The 20544-nt window shown below is 40.7% G+C and overlaps 1 protein-coding gene across 1 annotated transcript in view; it reads left to right on the top strand.

Annotated features, from left to right (window-relative positions):
* Positions 1-9570: 9570 nt before the first annotated feature.
* The window catches only part of PARP12 (poly (ADP-ribose) polymerase family, member 12), a gene marked incomplete at its 3' end in the record, with an annotated part of 28621 nt that continues 17647 nt past the window's right edge, over positions 9571-20544 (top strand). Inside the window, exons 1-2 of the mRNA XM_008571491.1 lie at positions 9571-9648; positions 13881-14004. Coding sequence (XP_008569713.1) covers positions 13961-14004 — 44 coding nt within the window. The remainder of the gene's footprint in view (positions 9649-13880; positions 14005-20544) is intronic.

Genomic DNA, 20544 nt, shown 5'->3' on the forward strand with positions numbered 1-20544 from the left:
CTCTGAGAACAGAGAGTGTCTTGGCTAGAGCGTGGCGCCGGGTGGGACGCCCAGGCTGTGGCAGTTGGCCGGGGGTTGTGGGGGAGGGGTGGCTTCGGAGGGCTCCACGACCTCCCGGGTCTCCACAGTTAGGTGTGAGGGCCGGACAGTCAGAGCGTTCTCAGCCCAGCAGCCGAGGGAGTCTCTCAAACCCTCGCTCATCTCTTGTTGACCTGTTACAAGCCGGAAATACATGCCTCCCTCAGCCCTCAAAGGGTTTAGGGAACCGGTCCCTGCCGCCCTCCAGCCATGGCCCCTCCTTCTTGCCCTTCTGTTGCGGAACACCCCAGACCTTGCTCAGGGGCGGCCTTTGCTCCGTCTGGAAGGACCTTCCTGGTTTGCCTCCTTAATCCTTTAGGTCTCAACTCGAAGATCATTTTCCTTTCTAGTCTTCATCACCTCGGGCTATTTATCTTCCTCATTGCACCCTCTGCCAGTAGAATGTAAACTGGCCCCAGCCGCCTTGTCCTTAGCTGGCTGTCTCCCCAGTACCCAGCACCCCTGTTCTGTGCATAGTAGGTGGTCAGTGAGATTTGTACAATGGATTGTTGAGGTATATGCTCAAGAATTTGTACCACACCCTGAAGGTGATGGGGCCGGTCAAATGACAGGAGAGAGCAACCATCAGATTTGCTTTTTAGGAAGAGATCTTAGGTAGTGGTGTGGATGCTGATTTAAAGGAGGATGTCGTGGAGAGCTGCTTGGAAGCTAATCTAGTTATCTAGGAGAATTCCTTCCCTCCCTTCCTGATTCCCTCCTTCCCACCCTTTCTCTCTCTCTCTCTCTCTCTCTCTCTCTCTCTCTCTCTCTCTCTCTCTCTCGCCTTAACACTGTAGACATTAATTTTTTGCTAATGTCAAGTCCAGTAGTCAACATGGGGTAGGGGCCTTGTTCCATACAGTCATTCAGGGATCCAGGATGACTGACCTGGGTTCTGCCCTCCTCAACACGTGGCTCTTGCGGACATTCAGGATATCAAGTACCAGGGGTGCAGATGGAAAAGATGGATAATAGAGGATTGTGTGGGAAGTTTTTATGGGTCTACAAGTGGTGGACGTCGTTCCACCTACATCCCGTTGACCAGAAGCTGTCTCCCAACCCCACCGAGGTGCAAGGGTGCTGGGAAAAGTAGTCTCAAAGAAACACCTGTCCAGAAATATTAGAATTTTTCAAGGGATGTGTGTGTGAGAAATTTGGGAGAGTTGGGGAGTTGGTGACAGTGTGATAAGAAGATAGAGAGGTGATGACTTTTGGGTTTCTGCTCCTACTGCGGACTGAGCTCTATTGACTGAGAGAACAAGAGAGGATTTTAGTTTTGAAGGGGGCCCAGGAGGCAGCTATGCAGGTCTGAAGCCTGGTAGGAAGGCCAGGGCCCGAGGTGCTCATTTGGGAGATGTTGGGAGGTATATGCCATGGTTGCGGCCCAGGAGTGGATCAGATCTGAGGTGGAGTCTGAGGCCTGAAAAGAGGCTGAGGGTGGAACGCTGGGGAAATCTGGCCTTCACGGATGAGGCGCTTAAGGGGAGAACAAGTAGCAGCAGCCCGAAAGGAACAAGGCACACAGTAAATGGTGCCTGGATGGTTCCAGTGATGGATCCAGTGATGGTGGTTAATGGATCTGATAATGGTGGATCTTTTTAATGTTCATATTTGGTAAAATAAAGATGGCAGACCTATTAATATGCTAGTTCTCTGAATTTAGGGTTAGATTTTACTTGTCTTGGAAATCAGAATGTCTAGTATTTATTGGCTTAGATGATTCTTGAGTTTTCTTCTTCCTTCACCATTCTGTCTGCCTTTTGGTTCATACAGGTGAGTTTCTCGAATCTTCCTTCTCTGACTCACATAAGGGAATGTGGATGTAGTTGGCTACACTTTCTGTGACTCTATCTGTCTTCCTCAACCGCAGGATCAGCCCTTTAGAAATAGATCATCAGTCCTGCAGAGCTGGTAGGAGTTCCAGGTCATTGACTCCCTAGTCCTATGCACAGGAGGCAGTGAGCAAGGTGGGCAAGAGCATAGTCCTGAGAGCCAGCCCACTGTGTTTCAACCTGGGTTCTGCTCCTCGCTAGCTGGTGGCTTTGGGCAAGTGACTTTACATTTGAGCCTCAATTTCCCTATCTGTGAAATGGAGATAATATTACTCACATCATAGGCTTGTTGAGGCCTGAGTGAGTTAATTCATAAAACATTTACCTGGTACCTGGTAAATGCTCAGTAAATTTTAATAGTCCTTGTTGTTGTCATCATCATCAATCATCATTACAATTATTAGATATATTTGGCTCTGGCAGCACCAAATTATTTGCCCCTGCCTAGAATGTTCTTCCTTTCTTTCCTTGCCTGGTTTCTCTATTACACCTTCCAAAACCCTCCCCCGATTTCCTTCCCAGTTCTCTGCCCACCCCAGACTGGCTCAGGTGCCCCTTCCTCTCTGTGCTGATGTATTCTAACCACAGCTGACCTTGCACTTTCCACTCTATATTGGAGTCATCCTATGTCTGTGACCTCCACTAGATGAGAAGTGACTAGTCAAGGATGACTTCAAGTTTTTGGTCTGTGCAATAGAAAGAGGAGTTCCTTTTGCTGAGATGGGGGGTACTGTGGAAGATGCAGGTTTGTTGACTACTCAAACACCAGGGGTTTGGTGTTCTTTTGAGATGCTTATTGTAAGTATGGCATATGAGGTGTGGCAGTGTCTGAGTCAAGCAAATGCTATTTGCCTGACTCTTCTGGGTCCTAGTGCCAGGCAGTCATTTGAAGGTTTATCTTTGGGTCCTTAGCGCACTATGCCAGTGCCTGGCTCACAGTTAGTGCTCACCAGATGCTTGTGAATTGAAAGAATGGAGGAGGAGAGCAGAAAAAAGGGCTGGGCTCAGGTGTGTGTATGTGTATACATATGTGCACGTGTTCATATAACCAGAAGCCACCTATGCTCACTTATTCAGCCGATGTTTATGTGCTTACTGAGTGACTGGAGTGCTGTGACTCCTCAGATAATGGCCCTGTCATTCTCATCAAATGCCTGCTGAGAGATACTGTCCTGGGCCCTAGACCTTGGAAAGTCCCATCTCTTCCTTGGTTAATAAGCATTTCACTTTTTTTGTTGCATAGACATGCTGGTTTTTCTCTGGTGCTTGTAAACAATGTCGGGAAGTGTTTCTGAAAAATTGTAATGAAGACTGATTTATCAGCTGTGTAAGTTTGCCAGAGCTGCCATAACAGTACCATAGACTGGATGGCTTAAACAACAGAAATTTATTTTCTCATAATTTTGGAGACTAGAAGTCTAAGATCAAGGTGTTAAATACACCTTGGCATATAGATGGCCATCTTCTTACTGTATCTTCACTTGGTCTTCCCTTGGTGTGAGTCTATGTCCTAATCTTTTCGTATAAGGACACCAGTCATATTGAATTAGGGCCCACCCTGGTGACTTCATTTTAACTTAATTAGCTCTTTAAAGACCCTACCTCCAAATACTCATACAGTCACATCATGAGGTTCTGGGAGTTAGGACTCCAACATAGGGATTTCGAGGAGACACAATTCAGCCCATAACACCAGTTCTGCTTCTTTGCAGGAAGAACTGTAGGAACAGCCACAGCTTGACGACCGATCACAACCTAAGTGTGCTGAAAACTCATGGTGTTGACCACCTCAGCTATAGAGAGCTGTGCCAACTTTTGTTTCAGAACGATCCCTGGCTTTTGCCAGAAGTAAGTGTGGGGTGGGAGATGGGGGGGATTTCTTTGCAAGTAATAGGGTAGAGGCCAGACGGAAGATAGGGAAATATTTTGGCTGAAGAGATGCTGGGGACCATCCTGACCAAGAACCACTGCACGGAGGAGACCTGGATTTAATTCCTGACTCTGCTGATTTCTAGACTTTGGACTACTAGAAACCTTTCCTTCTGTGTCAGTTGGGCTGGTGCCTCTCTCCTAGGGCTTCCGTGAGGTTGGAGGAGCCTGTTTGGCCAGTGCCTTCAGCAAGGTGTTACTTACACAGAGCTGAGTGGTATAGAGACTTCAGGGAGCCCCATCCCTGTCTAGCAGGAATTGGAACCACACTGTTGGGTATCTCTGGACCCAGCTGGTCTATGGAGAAGTCTTCCAGAGCTGCTGACAGCCAGATGATGCTCTTGCTACTCATTTGCTTGCACCCAGGAATTTTGAACTTTAGTTGATGTGAATTCTCAGATTGCCTTTCAGACATCTACCACTTGGCTTCAAAGCCTGCTGTGATGGTTCTGTATCAGTTTGCATCCTCTGAGAAGCAGCCACCAAAATGGAATTAGAAGTTTGAGATATTTACTGGGAGAGGGGGCAGGAGAAGGTGGGGAGAACCTTCAGGCAGCAGCAGAGCAGTTCTGACATTCATGGCAGGAGAGAGGGAAAGAAGAGGGGAGGAGACTGACTGCAGTTCCAAGAAAGGTTCCACCAGGCCGACAGGAAGTTCTTGAACTAAAGTCACCATTGGAGGCTTCCTGTGTCTCACCAGAATGGATCTGCTTTATTATCAGTGCTGTGTTTTGTCCTTGGCTGAGAGCAGCCCGTGGGTAGTGTGGCCTTTGTGTGAATAAAGTAGTGGCTCTAGAGGGCAGCAGCTGGGCCACCAATTAATGATGCTCTCCAGCAGATCTGAGTAGTGTGCTCCCATGGCCAGCACAGGTTATGTGGAATGCTTTGGCACTATTTCTGGTTTGAGGAAACTGATTAAATTGGCATATATTAATGAAAATGTTTTCTGTTATTCAGTTAAAGTCACCCATTTGAGAAAGGTGCTAGCATAGCATAGTGACAGGAACATAATAGATGTAAACTTTTTTCTTTTGCCTTTTGAAAATTAGTATTGATTTAATCCAGCTAACCTTTATGGGGAATATCTACTGCAGGTTAGGCACTGTGATAGGGAAATAAAAGACCCTATTCTGCCCTTCCAGGAGGCACATTGAATGGTGAGACAATGGGGGATTGCGAGGCAGCATTTGAGATGCTCTAAGAGACATCAGCACACTGGTCTCTGGGGCGTGGTTTGGGCTCTGGGGAAGGTATCCAGGAATAGATGCAGTCTGCTCTGAGTGCTGAAGGATGAATGAAGGCAAAGCAGATGAAGAGGAGGGAGGCCTGGGAAGAGGAGCCGTGTTATCCAGTGAGGCCCAGAGAGGAGGGAGCTGGTGTGGTCAGGGGACAGAAGGACCTGAATGTGGGGCAGGGGGGGGAAAGAAAGAGAAATGGGGAGGCAGAGGCTCTTCCATGCAGGCCTGTATCCATGAGGGAGCGTGTGTCAGGGGGCATTGTGTTTGGAGAGTGGGCTTGACATTTTGGAGAGGTCATCTTGTCAGTAGTGTGCAAAATGTCCCAGTAGAAGGTAGGCAGCTGGTGACCAGTCGGGAGTGTGAGCAGCTTCTTCTGCTTGTGTGTGCACATTGCTGAGAACGTACTGCCAGCAAGTGGGAGCAGAGACCATCGGCCCAGACCCAATGTGGCTCTCCTGCCTTGATTTTTGTGCTCAGTCTAGTCCCCTGCGGGGCTACTATCATGAATCAAGCACCTACTGTGTACAGGCATCGTATTAGCTATTTCATATGTTTCTACTTTAACCCTTAAAGCCCTATGATGTAGGTAGCATTATTCCCATCTTAGGGATTAAAAAACTGAATCTCAGAGCTGTTGAGTGCCTTGCCCAACATCAGGCAGCTTGTAAGTGGCAGAACAGAGGTTAGGGCCCAGGCCTCTGGCCTTTTCCCTTGGGGCTTCCATCCCCAGAGTGGGGTATTTGCTGGATTACACAGCCCTCTGGGGCATTTCTCCATCTTGTAAAATGTAATGCCTGTGAATGGTGGTCTTGGCCTGATTCCTGTCTCCAGGAATTTGGAGTATAGAGAAGGAGCAGTTGATTGAAGTTCAAGTCCCGAGTTTGCCAACCACCCAGTTCAACAAACTCTCTATGTGCCAGATGCTGTGGATAGCTGTGTTACTAGTGCCAGCCATTTAACTTCTCTGAGTTTCAGTGTGCTCCCTTAAAAAATGAAAGGGTGGTGTTTGGCTTACTCTAGGGTGCTTTAAACCCTCAGAGCCTCATTAACCCTGAATAGTGAAAAGAGAGTTGGGAGAAACTGGGACCTGGCCAGGGGAGAGTTGACAAGTCAGTGGGGGAGGAGTGTAGGTGGTTTGTAGGGTTGTTAAGATACTGCCATTTGATTTACATTAAAACGTTGTCTCATGTGAAAGGAGCAACTCTGGTCACTTAGAGGTTCTTTTGATTTTCCCAGTGGAGGGGCTTGTTCTGAGCAACCTACTGTCCACCTGGTTTCCATTTTAGCCAAGGGCATATGTTAGCAGCCATCATCTGGAGTGAGGGATGGTCTCATAACTGTGGACTGTGTGGACGGTGGAATCATAGTTTTGGCTGTGAGGACCTTTTCTAACCAGTGGACTGGTCAGTGGGGAGGTGGTGATGTGTGAGGCCTTCTGAGCTGGTGCCTTTTTTTTTTGTCTGTCAACAGATCTGCCAACATTACAACAAAGGAGATGGACCCTACGGCTCTTGTTCCTTTCAAAAGCAATGCATCAAACTCCATATCTGCCAGTATTTTTTACAGGGGGAATGCAAGTTTGGCACTAGCTGTAAGAGATCCCATGATTTCTCTAATTCTGAGAATCAGGAAAAATTGGAGAAGTTAAGCATTAGCTCAGACCTGGTGAGCAAGCTGCCTTCCATTTACAGAAATGCATATGACATCAAGAATAAGAACTCTGCCCTCAGCAGAGTGCACCCTCCTCCTCTAGCCCCACAGGGGACTTCCGGTAAGGCTGGTAGAAAGTGCTGCAGGCTGGGGTTCCTGGCCAGTAAATGGAATATGTGATTTGGGGCAAGTCTGTGCTGGTTTTAGTAAAACAGAGTTGGTGATCCTCTCTTAGCTAGGGGAGCTTATGAGGATAAATTGAAATCATAGACATGCTCAAGCAAGAGTTCTAGACAAATGCGAGTTGGTGTTGATGGTGAATGAATTCCAAATGGGCCTGATCTGCACTGAAATGGGAGACTCAGCTCCTCCTCTTGTTCAGTCACCCCCATGCCCACTCACCCAGAGAGCTTGCCTTTCAGTGACAGACCCCAAAGTTAGGAATGCCATGTTGCACAACTCTAGGGGCATCCTTTGCATTATTTTCTGTTTTGATTTTACAAAATGAGTGAAAACATTTTAATTTTGGCATTGGCCATCTTCCTGGCACAAGTAAATGGAATACTTTTTGTCATTGTAAATTTGTCTGCTTTGTTCTGTGTTTAACTCAAGCACCTAGACAGTGCCATAGTAGACACTCAGACATCTGACAGACAGTGAGTGTGCTAGGATACTTATTTGTTTAAACAAATGTCAGGCTCAGTGATAGGCAAATGGGGAAATTTGGGGCAGGGGCTTTTATTTAATAATCATTTCCTGAGTACTTGTTGTGTGTGAAATGGATGATGTGGTCCCTCAAGGAGAGTATGTCACAATATAGGCCATTGGTTGGTCCTTTTGGTTATCCATTCTTCTGTTCAACAACTTTGAGTGCTTGCCATGCGCTGGGTACTGTCCTGGGCCCTGCTTATTCCTTCATGAATATGAGACAGCGCTCCCCCTCGGAGCATAAGCAAACCCACTTGTTTAGCTGAAGTTATAGCTATGATTTTTAGTGGACCATTTCCTAAAATGTCAGGTGAGTGCCAGGACTACCAGCAAACAAATCTACTAGTCTAATCTTATCTGATATTTATATTTAAAAATTGACCTTGTTTTTTCTTTACATTCTCTTCAATTATGCTTTGTTAATTTCAACTGTAGGAAGCCTAGAAGTAGACAGGTTTTACTTTTAAATGGATCTTTAAGATTGTCAGTTGGACTATAGCGTTGTTAGAAAGGGAGGGGAGGATCCACTGCTGAGTGATGTTACCTCCAGAGTAGTCACCCATTCTGGGGGAGAGAGGGAGGTGACCTTCAGGGTCCCACAGGCCTGGGTTTTGAGGCCTACCCTGTAGGGTATCTGAGGGGCTTATAAAAAGAAAAGGGAAGATGAATAATGAAATGGCAGGTGATACCGAATAGGGAGAGGTTGCAAGTGAGTTTTATATGCTTATTTGGGGGTAGGTTAAAGACTCTTCGGAGTTGTACCAGTAAAGGTAAACTTTGAAAGCATTTATATACCCTTTTATATTAAGATTCTTTTAAGAAGTCTAAAAATAATTAAGGAAGTTTCATTTTAAGATGTAGACTTTCCATTTATTGCCTTTTTCTTTGTATTAGCAGCCAATTTCGATAGTTCATGAACAAGTATTTGCTATATAGACCAAATCTGTAAACAGTAGCTCTCCTTTTGCCTTCAGAGGGGGTCATCACAGCCATAGGTAGAAGGAATTGTAAGCTGCCTCAGCGTGTAGGACAGGTGTTTTCTCCTTATTTAAAAAATGTTCCTGGCTCCATCCTGGAGCCTCTGATTCAACTGATCTGTCGTGAAGCCCATGCACTTGTATTTTTAAATGGGTATCCTAGTGAATCGGGTGCACCACCAGAGTTGAGAAAAGAGCCCCTCCGTGGCATCCTGAGTTTGGCAAGCAGGCTCCCAGCTGGTCCCTAAAAAGTAGAGGGCCCACCTGCGTGTCTCAGGGTACTTTTGTCCCTTACATGATGGAGTTTTGTGAGCTTGGCTTGTCCACTTTTGTGCAGAGAGATGAATGTATCCTCTTTTCTCTCCTTTGTACCCATATCAGAAGCTGACACATCTTTGTGGTGTTTCTTTGTAGAAAGAAGAGACAGTTCAGGCCCTGTGTCCCCAAACACTCTTAGTCAAGAGGAGAGTGATCAGATCTGCTTGTACCATATCCGGAAAAGTTGTAGTTTTCAAGGTAAGTTGGAGGAGGCCCCTTCATCCCACTTGTGGGGGGGATAACTGCTTCTCCCTCCTGGAGCTCCCACCCTTGAGATCTTCCCCGTCTAGAGAGGATGGGGCCTGGCACATGAACCAAGCCAGTTCTGAAGCTATTTTGTTGGGAAGTTGAGGAAGCAATTCTTTTGAGTTTCCAAAAATCAAACTATGGAACATTTTTGGGTGCACAGCTGTTTAGTTCATGCAGCAAATAGTGTCAAGTATTGACCTTCAGTCAGCTTAGCATGAGGTCATGAACCTGTATGAGCTGTCTAGTGGGAACAAAGATAAGGGTGATGATAGACTTAGAGATGCCTTAGAAACTGGGAAACACCTCAGTGAGGAGGAAACACTTGTGTTAGCTCTTGGAGAATGAGTAATTATTTAAGTTAAGGGTTTCTTCTGTGTTGATCCAATGAACTCCACAGTCCCTCTTTTATCAGAAGTAGCAATTCTTGTGTGCGTGTGTGTGTCTGTAGTTTGACTAAACTTTTGTTTTCTTTTTAACTGCTATCCTGGGCTTTGACTGAAGAAAGATTTGTTCTCAAATTTGGTGACTCCCCTTAAAAAACAGCCACCAAACCTTCTTGTTTCATTTTTAATCTTTACAAATTACCCAAGCAATTCATGAATATTTTCACTTTCTAAAAGAGTCCAATAATACAGAGTAAAGCATGAAGTCCTTCGTCCTTCCCCAAAGGTAAACATTTGCTGTTTGGTTATGATGTTTGTTTTACATATTTTTAAACAGATGGGAACATATGATAATGTATTATTCAGCCTGCATCTTTTATTTAACCTTGTGTCTTGGGGATTTTTTTCCATATCAGTATATGTAAGTCCACCTCATTTTTGAAAAAATGGTGTATTTGATTATGGTGATGTTCCATTGAACATCCAAGCACACATGTGTATTTCTGTGGTTAAATTCCTAGAAATGGAATGCTAGGTCAAAGAATATGTGTCTCATATATACATATGTATGTATATTTTAAAAATCAATATTATTGAGATATAATGTATGCATGATAAAATGCACTCATTTTAAATGTGTAGTTCCGAGTTTTGATAAGTGTGTATGCCCATGTAACCATCACTATGATAAAGATATGGTACATTTCCATCACTCCAAAATAGTTCCCTTATGCCCCACCCCACAGTTTGCCAACCCCAGGTAATTCCTGATCTACTTTTTGTCACTGTAGATGAGATTTGCTTTTCTAGAATTTCATATAAATGGAATGATACAGCACGTATTCTCCTGTGTCTGGCTTTTCTCATTGAGCATGTTTTTGAGACTTAGTCATGCTGGCATGTCAGTAGTTTGTGCCTTCTTATTTCTGAGTAGTATTCCATTGCATGGATTGACTGTGGTTTGTTTATTCATATGTTGATGAACATTTAGGTTGTTTCCAGTTTTTGGCTTTTACAAAGACAACTTCTATAATTCATGTACAGGTTTTCGTGTATATATGTTTTCATTTCTCTTGGGTAAGACCTAGAATGGAATTACTGGGTTATATAATATGTGCTGTGCTTTATAGGAAACTGCCAAATTGTTTTCCAAAATGGATATAATACATTACATTCCCACCAGCAATGTATGAGAGCTCTGTTTGCTCTACATCCTTGCCAGCACTTGGTATTGACAGTCAATTTTAAGTTTTAGCCATTCTAATAAGTGAGTAATGGTGTCTCATTGTAGTTTTAATTTGCATTTCTGTGATGATTAATGATGTTTAACATTTATTTTCATACGCTTATTGGACATTTGTGTATCTTCTTTGAAGTATCTGTTTAAATATTTTGCCGATTTTTTGTATAACAGCTTTATTGAAATATTGAATACATCACATACCATACATTTCACCCATTTAATAGTTTATAGTATAGTCTCAGAATTGTGTAACCATCATCACAGCCAATATTAGAACATTTTCATCAGCCTCAAAGAAACACACCATTTGCAGTCACTCCACTTTGCCTGCCTCCCCCCTCAGCTCCTGGCAATTACAGATTTATGTCTGTCTCTAGGAGTTTGCCTGGATATTTCATATAAATGGAATCATACAATATTTGGCCTTTTATGACTGCTTTGTCCATTTTTTATTGGTTTATTTAATCTCTCATTATTGAGTTGTTAACGTTTTGTATATTATTTATATTGAAAACATATTCTCCCAGTCTGTGTTTTTTATGTTCATTTTCTTAATGGTGTCTTCTGAAGAATAGATGTTTTAATATTGATGTCCATTTTAATATAATATTTTTTTTTATGGTTTGTGTTTTTTGTAGTCTAAAAATGTTTGCCTATTCCAAGTCCACAAAATTTTTTCTCCTATGGTTTTTTTCCTAAGGTTTAACAGGTTTAGTTTTTATGTTTAGTCTAGCTGTAAACTCTTTTTTGTTTGTTGGTTTTGGCAGCTGGCTGGTACAGGGATCCGAACCCATGACCTTAGTGTTATAAGACTGTGCTGTAACCGTAGTTGTAAAAACTCTTGTTCTGTTGACTGATCATTATTTCCTTAGGTATTTGCTTCTTCTGTTTGGGTTTGTGGCCTCTTTTTGTATGATTTTCCCTCTTGTGTTGGGTGATTCTTGGTTGTCTGTCATGCTGGTACTTGAGAATCCCTGTCTGCCTGTTGATTGATTTTAGGGGGCTGATTCTGACTCCAGGTCCTTGTCCCAGTGATGATGGGGAAGAGGCAGTAGATCCTGCTTGGTGTGGTGAGCTGCTAGTGTGATGCCTACCACTGGGGCAGGGGCTTTGGTAGCTATCTCATGTGCTTTTTTCTCTCTCTAGCCCTTGTATCCACACCTACAAGTCTGTCTGGGAAGCAAATAGCAAGGTTGCTGGGCACAGCAAGTCAGAGCGAGGGAGTGCCTGCTCCAGTGGGTCCTGATACTGTCACTGTAATTGGTCTGGGTATCTTTCTTGTTCCATCTTTCATCTGTGAGCCTGTGAAGCCCTCAGATTCTTTCTACTTCTGTGGTGTCTTTTGCATATTTTGTGTGCATTTTTCTTTCTTCTTTTTATATCAGGTTCCTTGGTCTTGTTTGTGTCGTCTGTGTTCAAACTCTGGACAAGCCAGGAGATCCTAAGTCTTTGGTGTGGCTGTGTCCCACCTTGTTGAATGTAGAAATTTCTTTACTTGAGTACCTGCATCTTGTTCCCTGAGCCCTCTCAGCCTGGTGCCCTCTTCTGACCTGTCTGCCTGGCCCCAGGCCTGCTCTTGACAAACCCAGCAGCCTCACCTTTCTCCTCCATAGTACTTCCCTCAACACTTGTACCTGCATCTTGTTCCCTGAGCCCTCTCAGCCTGGTGCCCTCTTCTGACCTGTCTGCCTGGCCCCAAGCCTGCTCTTGACAAACCCAGCAGCCTCACCTTTCTCCTCCATAGTACTTCCCTCAACACTTTTGCAGAGTCTGAGAAAGAAGTGGTATTGAGGTGTGCCTGAAAGAATGCATACATTTTAGAAAATTTTAATTTTTTTCAAGTGTCAAATTAGCCAGGTTTCATTATTATTATCTCGAAATATGAATTTAAAATATACAAAGGATATTCAGTAAGGAGTATCTCTCACACCTGTTTTCCCAAGCACCCAGTTCCCCTCCAAGAAGCAAACATGGTTGACCCATTCCTTGAGTGTCCTCCCATGAACACTTTATACATGTACAAGTAAATATGTCTACTTGGTTTCATTCTTACACAGGCACACTAGAACATTGCTTTTTTCTCTTAACTAGGTGTTTAATTTTTTTCGAATGTACAATATATTCTTGTGGTTCAAAATTCAAAACCCACAACAATGACAGGAGTCTTGTCTCCAGCTCCCCAGTTCCCTCTGCAAGAAATAATATGTGCATATATGTGTATTTAGTCAGAGTATCTCTAATCTTATCTTTTACTCAAATAGGGGCATTCTGTACCTTGTTCTGTATCTTTCCACCTAATAGTATATATCTTGGAGGTAGCTCCACATCACAGTGTGGAGCTCTCTGTTCTTTTTCTCTCCTTTCTCCCTGTCCTCTTTGTGTTCCTCCGTATGGATGTTGCAGAGTCTCATCAGGCTATTGGAAGGTAGAGAGAGGGTGCGGGTGGTGCTCCAGGTGGTGGGGCTGGCATGAGCAAAGGCAAGGCGGGCAGCAAATGCCTGGAGTGATGAGGGAAGTGAAGACCTGGGTGTGAGGAGGAGCACGGAGAAGGTGTAGGAGAACAGCTGGCCTGGAACCACAGGTCTGGGCTCTTGTTTGGGTATGGGTGGGGCAGAGCAGTATATGTGAAGACCTGCAGGGGGTGTGTTGAGGAAGGGGTATGTTGACAGCCAGAAGGGATCCACGTGGGCTGGAACCCCACTGCTGACCTACCTTTGGTGGAATGTGTCAGGGTTGGGATGGGTTTGTGGCACAGATGAGTCTGACTCCATCTTTGATGTGTGACCTCTTCCCGTCCAGATGTCTCATATAGAGATATTGAGCAGTTAGACTGCCACCTGCAGGGATGGGGCTTTGACCTTCTCATGATCAGCCTCTTTACTGTTATGGAATAAAATTTGTAGGTGATATAACCCACCAACATACATATTTTTAAAAATCAATGTCCTGTTAAAAAGGGAGACATAAGGGGGCTAGCCGGTTACCTCAGTTGGTTAGAGTGCAGTGTTATATCACCAAGGTCAAGGGTTCAGATCCCTGTATAAGCCAGCTGCCAAAAAAAATAAAGGAAGGGGAGACATAAAAGGAAGACGTATATAATACACAGTATTTCAATATCTAAATGCTCAGGTATGACTACAGTAAAAAAACAGACTCCCCCCAAATTTCCAGAATATTCGCAGGTCAGCCGGCAGCACTACACCCATTGACAACTACAGTGCTAGGCCATGCTGTGTATTGCCAAGCTGTCTTACTTCTTTATGTTTTTATTTTAGATAAGTGCCATAGAGTTCATTTCCATTTGCCGTATCGATGGCAGTTTTTGGATGGAAGCAAATGGAAGGATTTGGACAAAATGGAGCTTATTGAAGAGGCATATTGTAATCCCCATAAAAAGAGGTAGGAAATATGTCATTTGTCTCTGCTTTGTGCCTGGGCTTTTGTGTGCAGTGTAGGAAGTTAGTATAGTTAAACAGCAGTGTTTAGTTTTGATGGCCTTTATACATGCACACACTAAGCAGCCTGGCCTGGAGTGGAAGCTTTGGGTTAGAAATTGGAGGTTAATGTTCATACTGACAGTTTGGTGGCTCTGTTCTCCCAGTTTCCTCTCCTTTCAGGGAGGAGGTAGAAAGGAGAAAACGGTAACAAGACCAAGAGGTGATAATGTGTGGAATTTTAGCCTTTTATGTAAAGTCATACAGCTAAACTGCCCTTTATTGTTTAACCTTTTAACTTTTTTATTTTTCTAAGTGTGTCCTAGTGTTTTCACTCAGTCAATTCAGAGTAAATAGGGAAGCCCTGGGTAGCCTTGTTTTCAAATATTTATATCTTGGATTGAACTTGCTAAAATATGTTGCCAAGAGTAGAATTTGAGCCTACCTTTTGAGTGTATAAAATAAATTTGAACTTAGAAATTTGCAAATAATTACACTTTATTGGTAAAGTTATGTGAAACAAATTATTCCCCTTAGGAGGATTAAATGGCTCACATACCTCTCCTAATTGTTTTTGAGGCAAAATTCACACACAGTTACACACAGTGCACAGTTATTAAGTGTTCAGTGAGTTTTGACAAATGGCGTACACTTGTGTAGCTAGCACTCTGATTGAGATGTAGATCATATTCATCACTCCAGAAAGTCTTCTCATGTCCCCTTCCAGTTATTCCCTACCTCCATGGGCCACCACTGTTCTGACTTCTGTCACCATAAATTAGTCTTGCCTGTTCTTGAAGCACATATAGGTGGAACTGTATGTTGTGTTTGGTGTCTTTCACTTAGCAGTCTGATTTTGACCTCATCCATGTTGTGCTTGTCTCCCAGTACACATGTGTATGAGTTTCTTGAGTGTAGATGGTCCAGGAAGGGAACTGCTGGAAGGTAGGCTGTATATGTCCTCAGCAGCTCTGCCAGGTGATGCCAAATTGTTTTACAAAGTGATCGGACCATCCTCCACCCCCCAGTTAGCAGTTTCTAACGATACTTCATCCCTAACATTGGTATTGTCTGACGTCTAAACTTTTCCAAGTCTGAGGGTGTAAAATGGCCCAAATCAGTTTGAATAGCCCTGATTTCTAATGAGGTAGAGCTTCTCACCACATGTTTATTGGCCTTTTGTGCTTCTTGTGCCCTGTGCTGTGAAATGTCTGTCCTTATAGTTTTTGGGAGGTGGGGGAGGCTGTCATTTTATTTCTTTTTAGGAATTCTTTAAATTTCTGGTTATTACAGTTGAAAATAAACTCTTCCAGCCAACTTATGGTATCTTGTAATGAATAGAAGTATTTATCCATTTTTTCATTTATGTTTTTTTCCTTTTTCTGTCATAAGAAATTCTTATCCCAAGACCATAAAGAAATTCTCCTGAGTTTTCTTCTGAGTCTTAATATTTTAATACTGTATTTAATCTCTTTTGTGTGGTGAAGTTTGGGCCCAGATTCTTTCTTATGTAGATGAATTACCTGTTTTGGCAAAGACTACTTTTAAAAATTTTGTTTAATATTCTTATGTGGTAAGATGTACATAACATAAAATTTATCATCCTAAGCATTTTTAAGTATACAGCTCAGTGGCATCAAGTACATTCACATTGTTGTGCAACCATCACCACTATCCATTTTCATCAGTGAATTTATTTTTAAACCTGTCAAAACAGAGCCAAATTTGGTAAAATGTTAACACATCTCATAGTTTATTTTCAGACTCGGGCACCAAATACCACTTTTTAAAGTAGGCAACCTTTTCTCCACCTGTCTTCAAACTGTGGGGTACCAAGTTAGCAAATATACTTGAATATGCTTCTGGCCTCTCTTTATTGGTCGGTTTGTCTCTTTATCAATACCATGCTGTTTACTTACTAGAGCTTTATAGTAAGTTCTGGCATCTGGTAAGGCAAATCCCCAACCTTGTTGTTCTTCAAATTGTCTTGATTCTTCTTGGTGTTTTGCTCTTTAGAAATATTAAAATCTGCTCCTCAGCTTTCACCAAAAAAACTCTGTTGTGTTTTTAAAATTGAAATTGCATTGACTATTGCCAGTTTGGGGAGAATTGACATTTTTATGAGGTTGATACTTTCTATTTATATACATGATAACATCTCATGTATTTACTCTTCCTTAATATTTTTCAGTAGTTCTATAATTTTCTACCTTAAGGTCTTATTTTTTTTTAGATTTTTTTTCTCCCTTAGGGATCTGTTAGCTTCTTCACTTTTTCAAAAAAATTATTTTTAAGTTTGCTGATGCAAGAAATCTCGTATCCTGCAACTCTACTAAAATACCTTAATTCAAATAAATTATAGTAGGTTCTTTTGAGTTATCTATACAAAAATTAATATAATCTATGAAGCATTTTTATTTCTTCCTTTTTAATTCTTATACATTTTATTTCTTTTTATTGCCTTATTGTAGTAGCTGGGACCTCCTATACCATGCTAGATAGAAGTGGTGATAACTGGAATCTCTTTATTTTCCCTTCTTTTCTTTCCCCTAATTTAAAAAGAAGAAACTTTTAAGTGTTTCACCTTAAGCATGATGTTTACAAGTAAATTTTTGGAAACTTTGGCCTTGTTAAATAAGGAATTCTAATTTTATGTTAGTATGTTAGGAGTTTTTAAAAAATTGTGTATGGAAATTGAATTTTATTGAATGGTGTTTCTGTATTTATTAAGAGCCCATGGTTTATTCTGCTTTACTTATTAATGCAGTAAATCACATTAGTTTTCTAATGTTAAGATTACTTGCATTCCTGGGCTTAAACCATACTTAGGATAAACACACACATGCACACGCACATGTAATACAGTGCTAAATTTGGATTGCCAGTACTTGGTTTAAAATTTTTGCATTTGTGTTTGAATAAGATTGTTCTATAATTGTTTCATACTATCTTTGTATAGATTTTATTTTTTATTTATTTATTTTTTGTATAGATTTTATATAAAGAAGTTTCTGGGTTCATAAAAAGGTTGGAATGGTTTCTGCTGTTCTCTGGAAAATTTATGTAAAATTAGAACTATTTTTCCTGAATGATTGGTCATATATCTATAAAAATGTCTAGGAAGATTTTAAACTACTGACCCAATATCTTATAACTGTTACAGGGCCAGTCAGATTTTCTGTTTTTCCTTGAGTCAATTTTGTTAAGTTTATATTTTTTCCAGGAGTTTGTTCATTTTTTTTTTCAATCTTATTGTCATAAAGTTGCTTGTAATATCTCTTTCAGTGTCTATGGAATCTTTGTTTTATTTTATTTATTTATTTATTAAGGAAATGAAATTTATTTCTTACAACTTTGGAAGCTGGGAAGTCCATGGTCGAGGGGCCTATCCTGTGAGGGCCTCCTTCCTGGTGAGGATTCTGCAGAGTCTGGAGTGGTGCAGATCATTACATATTGAGGGGACAAGAATATGTCCTATGGCATCTTTAGTTTTGTCCCCTTTTATATTTCTAATATTTCTTTTCCTCCTCCCTTTTTTCTTCATCAATCTTGCAGAGATTTATTAATTTTACTAGCTTTTTTTTAGAAGAAACTTGTATTTTTTTGATCCCATGTATGAACCCATAGTTTATTTCTAAGTGTATTTTTAAATTCATTTATTTATTTAATTTCAAACAAATTGCATTGTCAGAAAATGTAGATCATATAATAACAGATTCTTTGGATTTTGTTGAGACTTGTTTCATGGTGTAGTACACAGTTTTCATAAAAGTACTATGTATCCTAAGATTTTTTGGATGCAGTGTTAGATCAAGCTTGTTAATCATGTGGTTCAAAACTTCTGTATCCTTTTTGATTTCTTCTTCTGCTTTTATCAGTTACTGAGAAAGAGATATGCTAATACTGAGTATGAATTTTTTCAGTTTCTTAATTTCGTCAATTTGTTTTATATATTTAAAAACTATTAATAAATATATACAAGTTTAAAATTTTTATCTTTCTAGTGAATTGGTCCTGTTAGCAATATAAAGTGATGCTTTTTATTTCTAGTAATGATTTTTGTCTTAAATCTGTTTTGTCTGGTATTGATATAACTATAACTAGCTTTCTTTTCACTATTCAAGCTTAGTCGTTCTTACACTTCCTGTAATTATCATAGAACACTGGATAGTTTTCCAGTTTGACAATCTTTCTCTTTTAATTAAAAATTAGTTGATATTTATTGTGATTATCTATACATTTCAGTTTATTTCTACTGTCCATCTTAGTTTTTTGCTCTGTGACCCACTTTTTAATATTTCTTTTCTCTTCTCTTAGATTTTTTTCCTCATTTTTTCCCCCCTAATCTACTAGTTTGGAAGTTATATACTGAATTTCTGTTGTTTTAGTGGTTACCCTAGAAATCTAAACAGACATTTTTATCTTAAACTTTAGTTTATCCACTTGAGTTTATAATACCTTTTATCATTCTCTCAATCAATAAAAGAACCTTAAACCCTTGAATTCTGACTAGTTCTATTCAAACTTATTTACTGCTTGTATGAATTTGGGAAATTTATTCAACCTCACTCTGCCTCTGTTTTTCTTTGTGAAGTAGATAAAATAGTAGTCTCTACATCATAGATTAATTTGAGAATTAAATGAGTTATTATATGTAAAACATTCAAAATAGTAACAGGCACGTGAGACGTGATATATGCTGCTATTATTTTTTTTTTATCACAGTATTTAGAAATTAGCATTGTTTTATGTAGTCAATATTTGTTTAGACTTACACAATCGCCATTTCGTTTTTTGCTCATCATTCCTTTGCTCACACTTCTTCTTGTGGATCATTTTTCTTCTTTAACTTCATCTACTAGAAGCAACGTTAGTGAGTCCGGTGGTTAATGTGTTTTTTGATTATCTGAAAGTGTCTTTATTTCCTCTTCATTCTTGAAAGTTTTTTTTAAATTCTTTTAAGAAGAATTTTTGGTTTGTGTTATTTTGTTGTTTTTTATTTTATTTTTGTGAAAGATAGTTTTATTGGATAATTTTGTCTGCTTTAAAGATGATTCTATTGTTTTCTAGATTCTATTGCTTCTATTCAGAAGTTAACTTTTAGTCTAAATGTAGGTATATTAGTTTCTTAGGGCTGTTATCACAAATTACCATGAACTTGGTGGCTTAAAACAACAGAAATTTATTGTTTCACAGTTTTGGAAGCTAGAAGTCCGAAATCAAGGTGTCAGCAGGGCCATGCTCTATCTGAAGGCTCTAAGGGGATGATCCTTCCTTGCTTCTTCCTAGATTCTGGTGGTTGTTGGCAATCCTTGGTGTTCCTTGGCTTGTAGACACATCACTTCAATTTCTGCCTCCATTGTCACATGGCATTCTCCTCCACACGTCTCTGTGTCTGTGTCCAAATTTCCCTCTTCTTATAAGGACACCAGTCACTGGATTAGGGTCCACCCTAATCTAGTATGACCTCATCTTAAGTTGATCACATCTGCAAAGATACTGTTTCCAAATAAAATCACATTCACAGTTTCCGGGGGTTAAGACTTATCTTTTGGGGGCACAATTCAACCCAGTGCAATAGGTAATCTGTTTTTTCTCTCTGACCACTTTTAATATTTTGTCATTCTTTGGTGTTGTATGGTTTCACTAAGATCTGTCTATGTATGGATCTATTTTTATCTGTTCTACTTATAATTTGTTGTGCTTTCTGAATTCCTCAGCCATGATATCTTCAAGTATTACTTCTCTGGAATTCCAATTAGACATATGTTGAGATCTTCTTACTTTATCTTTTATGTCTCCTAACTTCTCTTTCATTCTTTCTCTCTCTCTGCTGCATTCAGGGGAATTTCTTCCCCTCAGTCTACCAATTCTAACTATGATTTTAAAATTTCAGTTATTATTTACTTCTAAAAGTTCTGTTATTTTTCTACAAATTTACCCAGTCAATTTTTACAGTCTCTTGATGCTTACTCACACTTTTGATACTCAATTCAGTTTTTAAAAACACATTGTACATACCGTATATTTGCTCCCAAGAACATTAATGTTTGTAGCCTTTGGTGGTCTTATTCTATTTGTTTTTGCCAACTTTTGCTCACGATGTCTTGTTTCCACTTGTGTTTTGTGATTTTTTTTGATTTTTGAGTTCATGTTTGATGAAACTTTATCTGTAGAAATTCCCCTGGGGCCTCAGTTAAAGGTGAACTCCTCTAGAGAAGGTTTGCTTCTCTGGAAACTGCTACCTTGGGTCTTTAAAGTTAATTCTCACATACAAAATGTGAATCAGCTCAAAACGTTTGTGAGTCTTGAGTGGTTTATGAGTTCCTAGGGGAATTTTTTTCTCCTCCATCCAGAGCCAACATTAACACTGGCAAATTTTCTTGCTGACTGCCTTTGTAAGACAGGTCTCCTCCTCAGCCTCCTTTAGCTAAGGGTGTGTAGTCTTTTAGGGTCCTGGTTTTATGCAGAAGTATCTTTTGAGATTCAGCCTCCCACCTTACTC

Source organism: Galeopterus variegatus, unplaced genomic scaffold (genome assembly GCF_000696425.1).
Source record: "Galeopterus variegatus unplaced genomic scaffold, G_variegatus-3.0.2 Scaffold690, whole genome shotgun sequence".
Taxonomy (NCBI): Eukaryota; Metazoa; Chordata; class Mammalia; order Dermoptera; family Cynocephalidae; genus Galeopterus; species Galeopterus variegatus.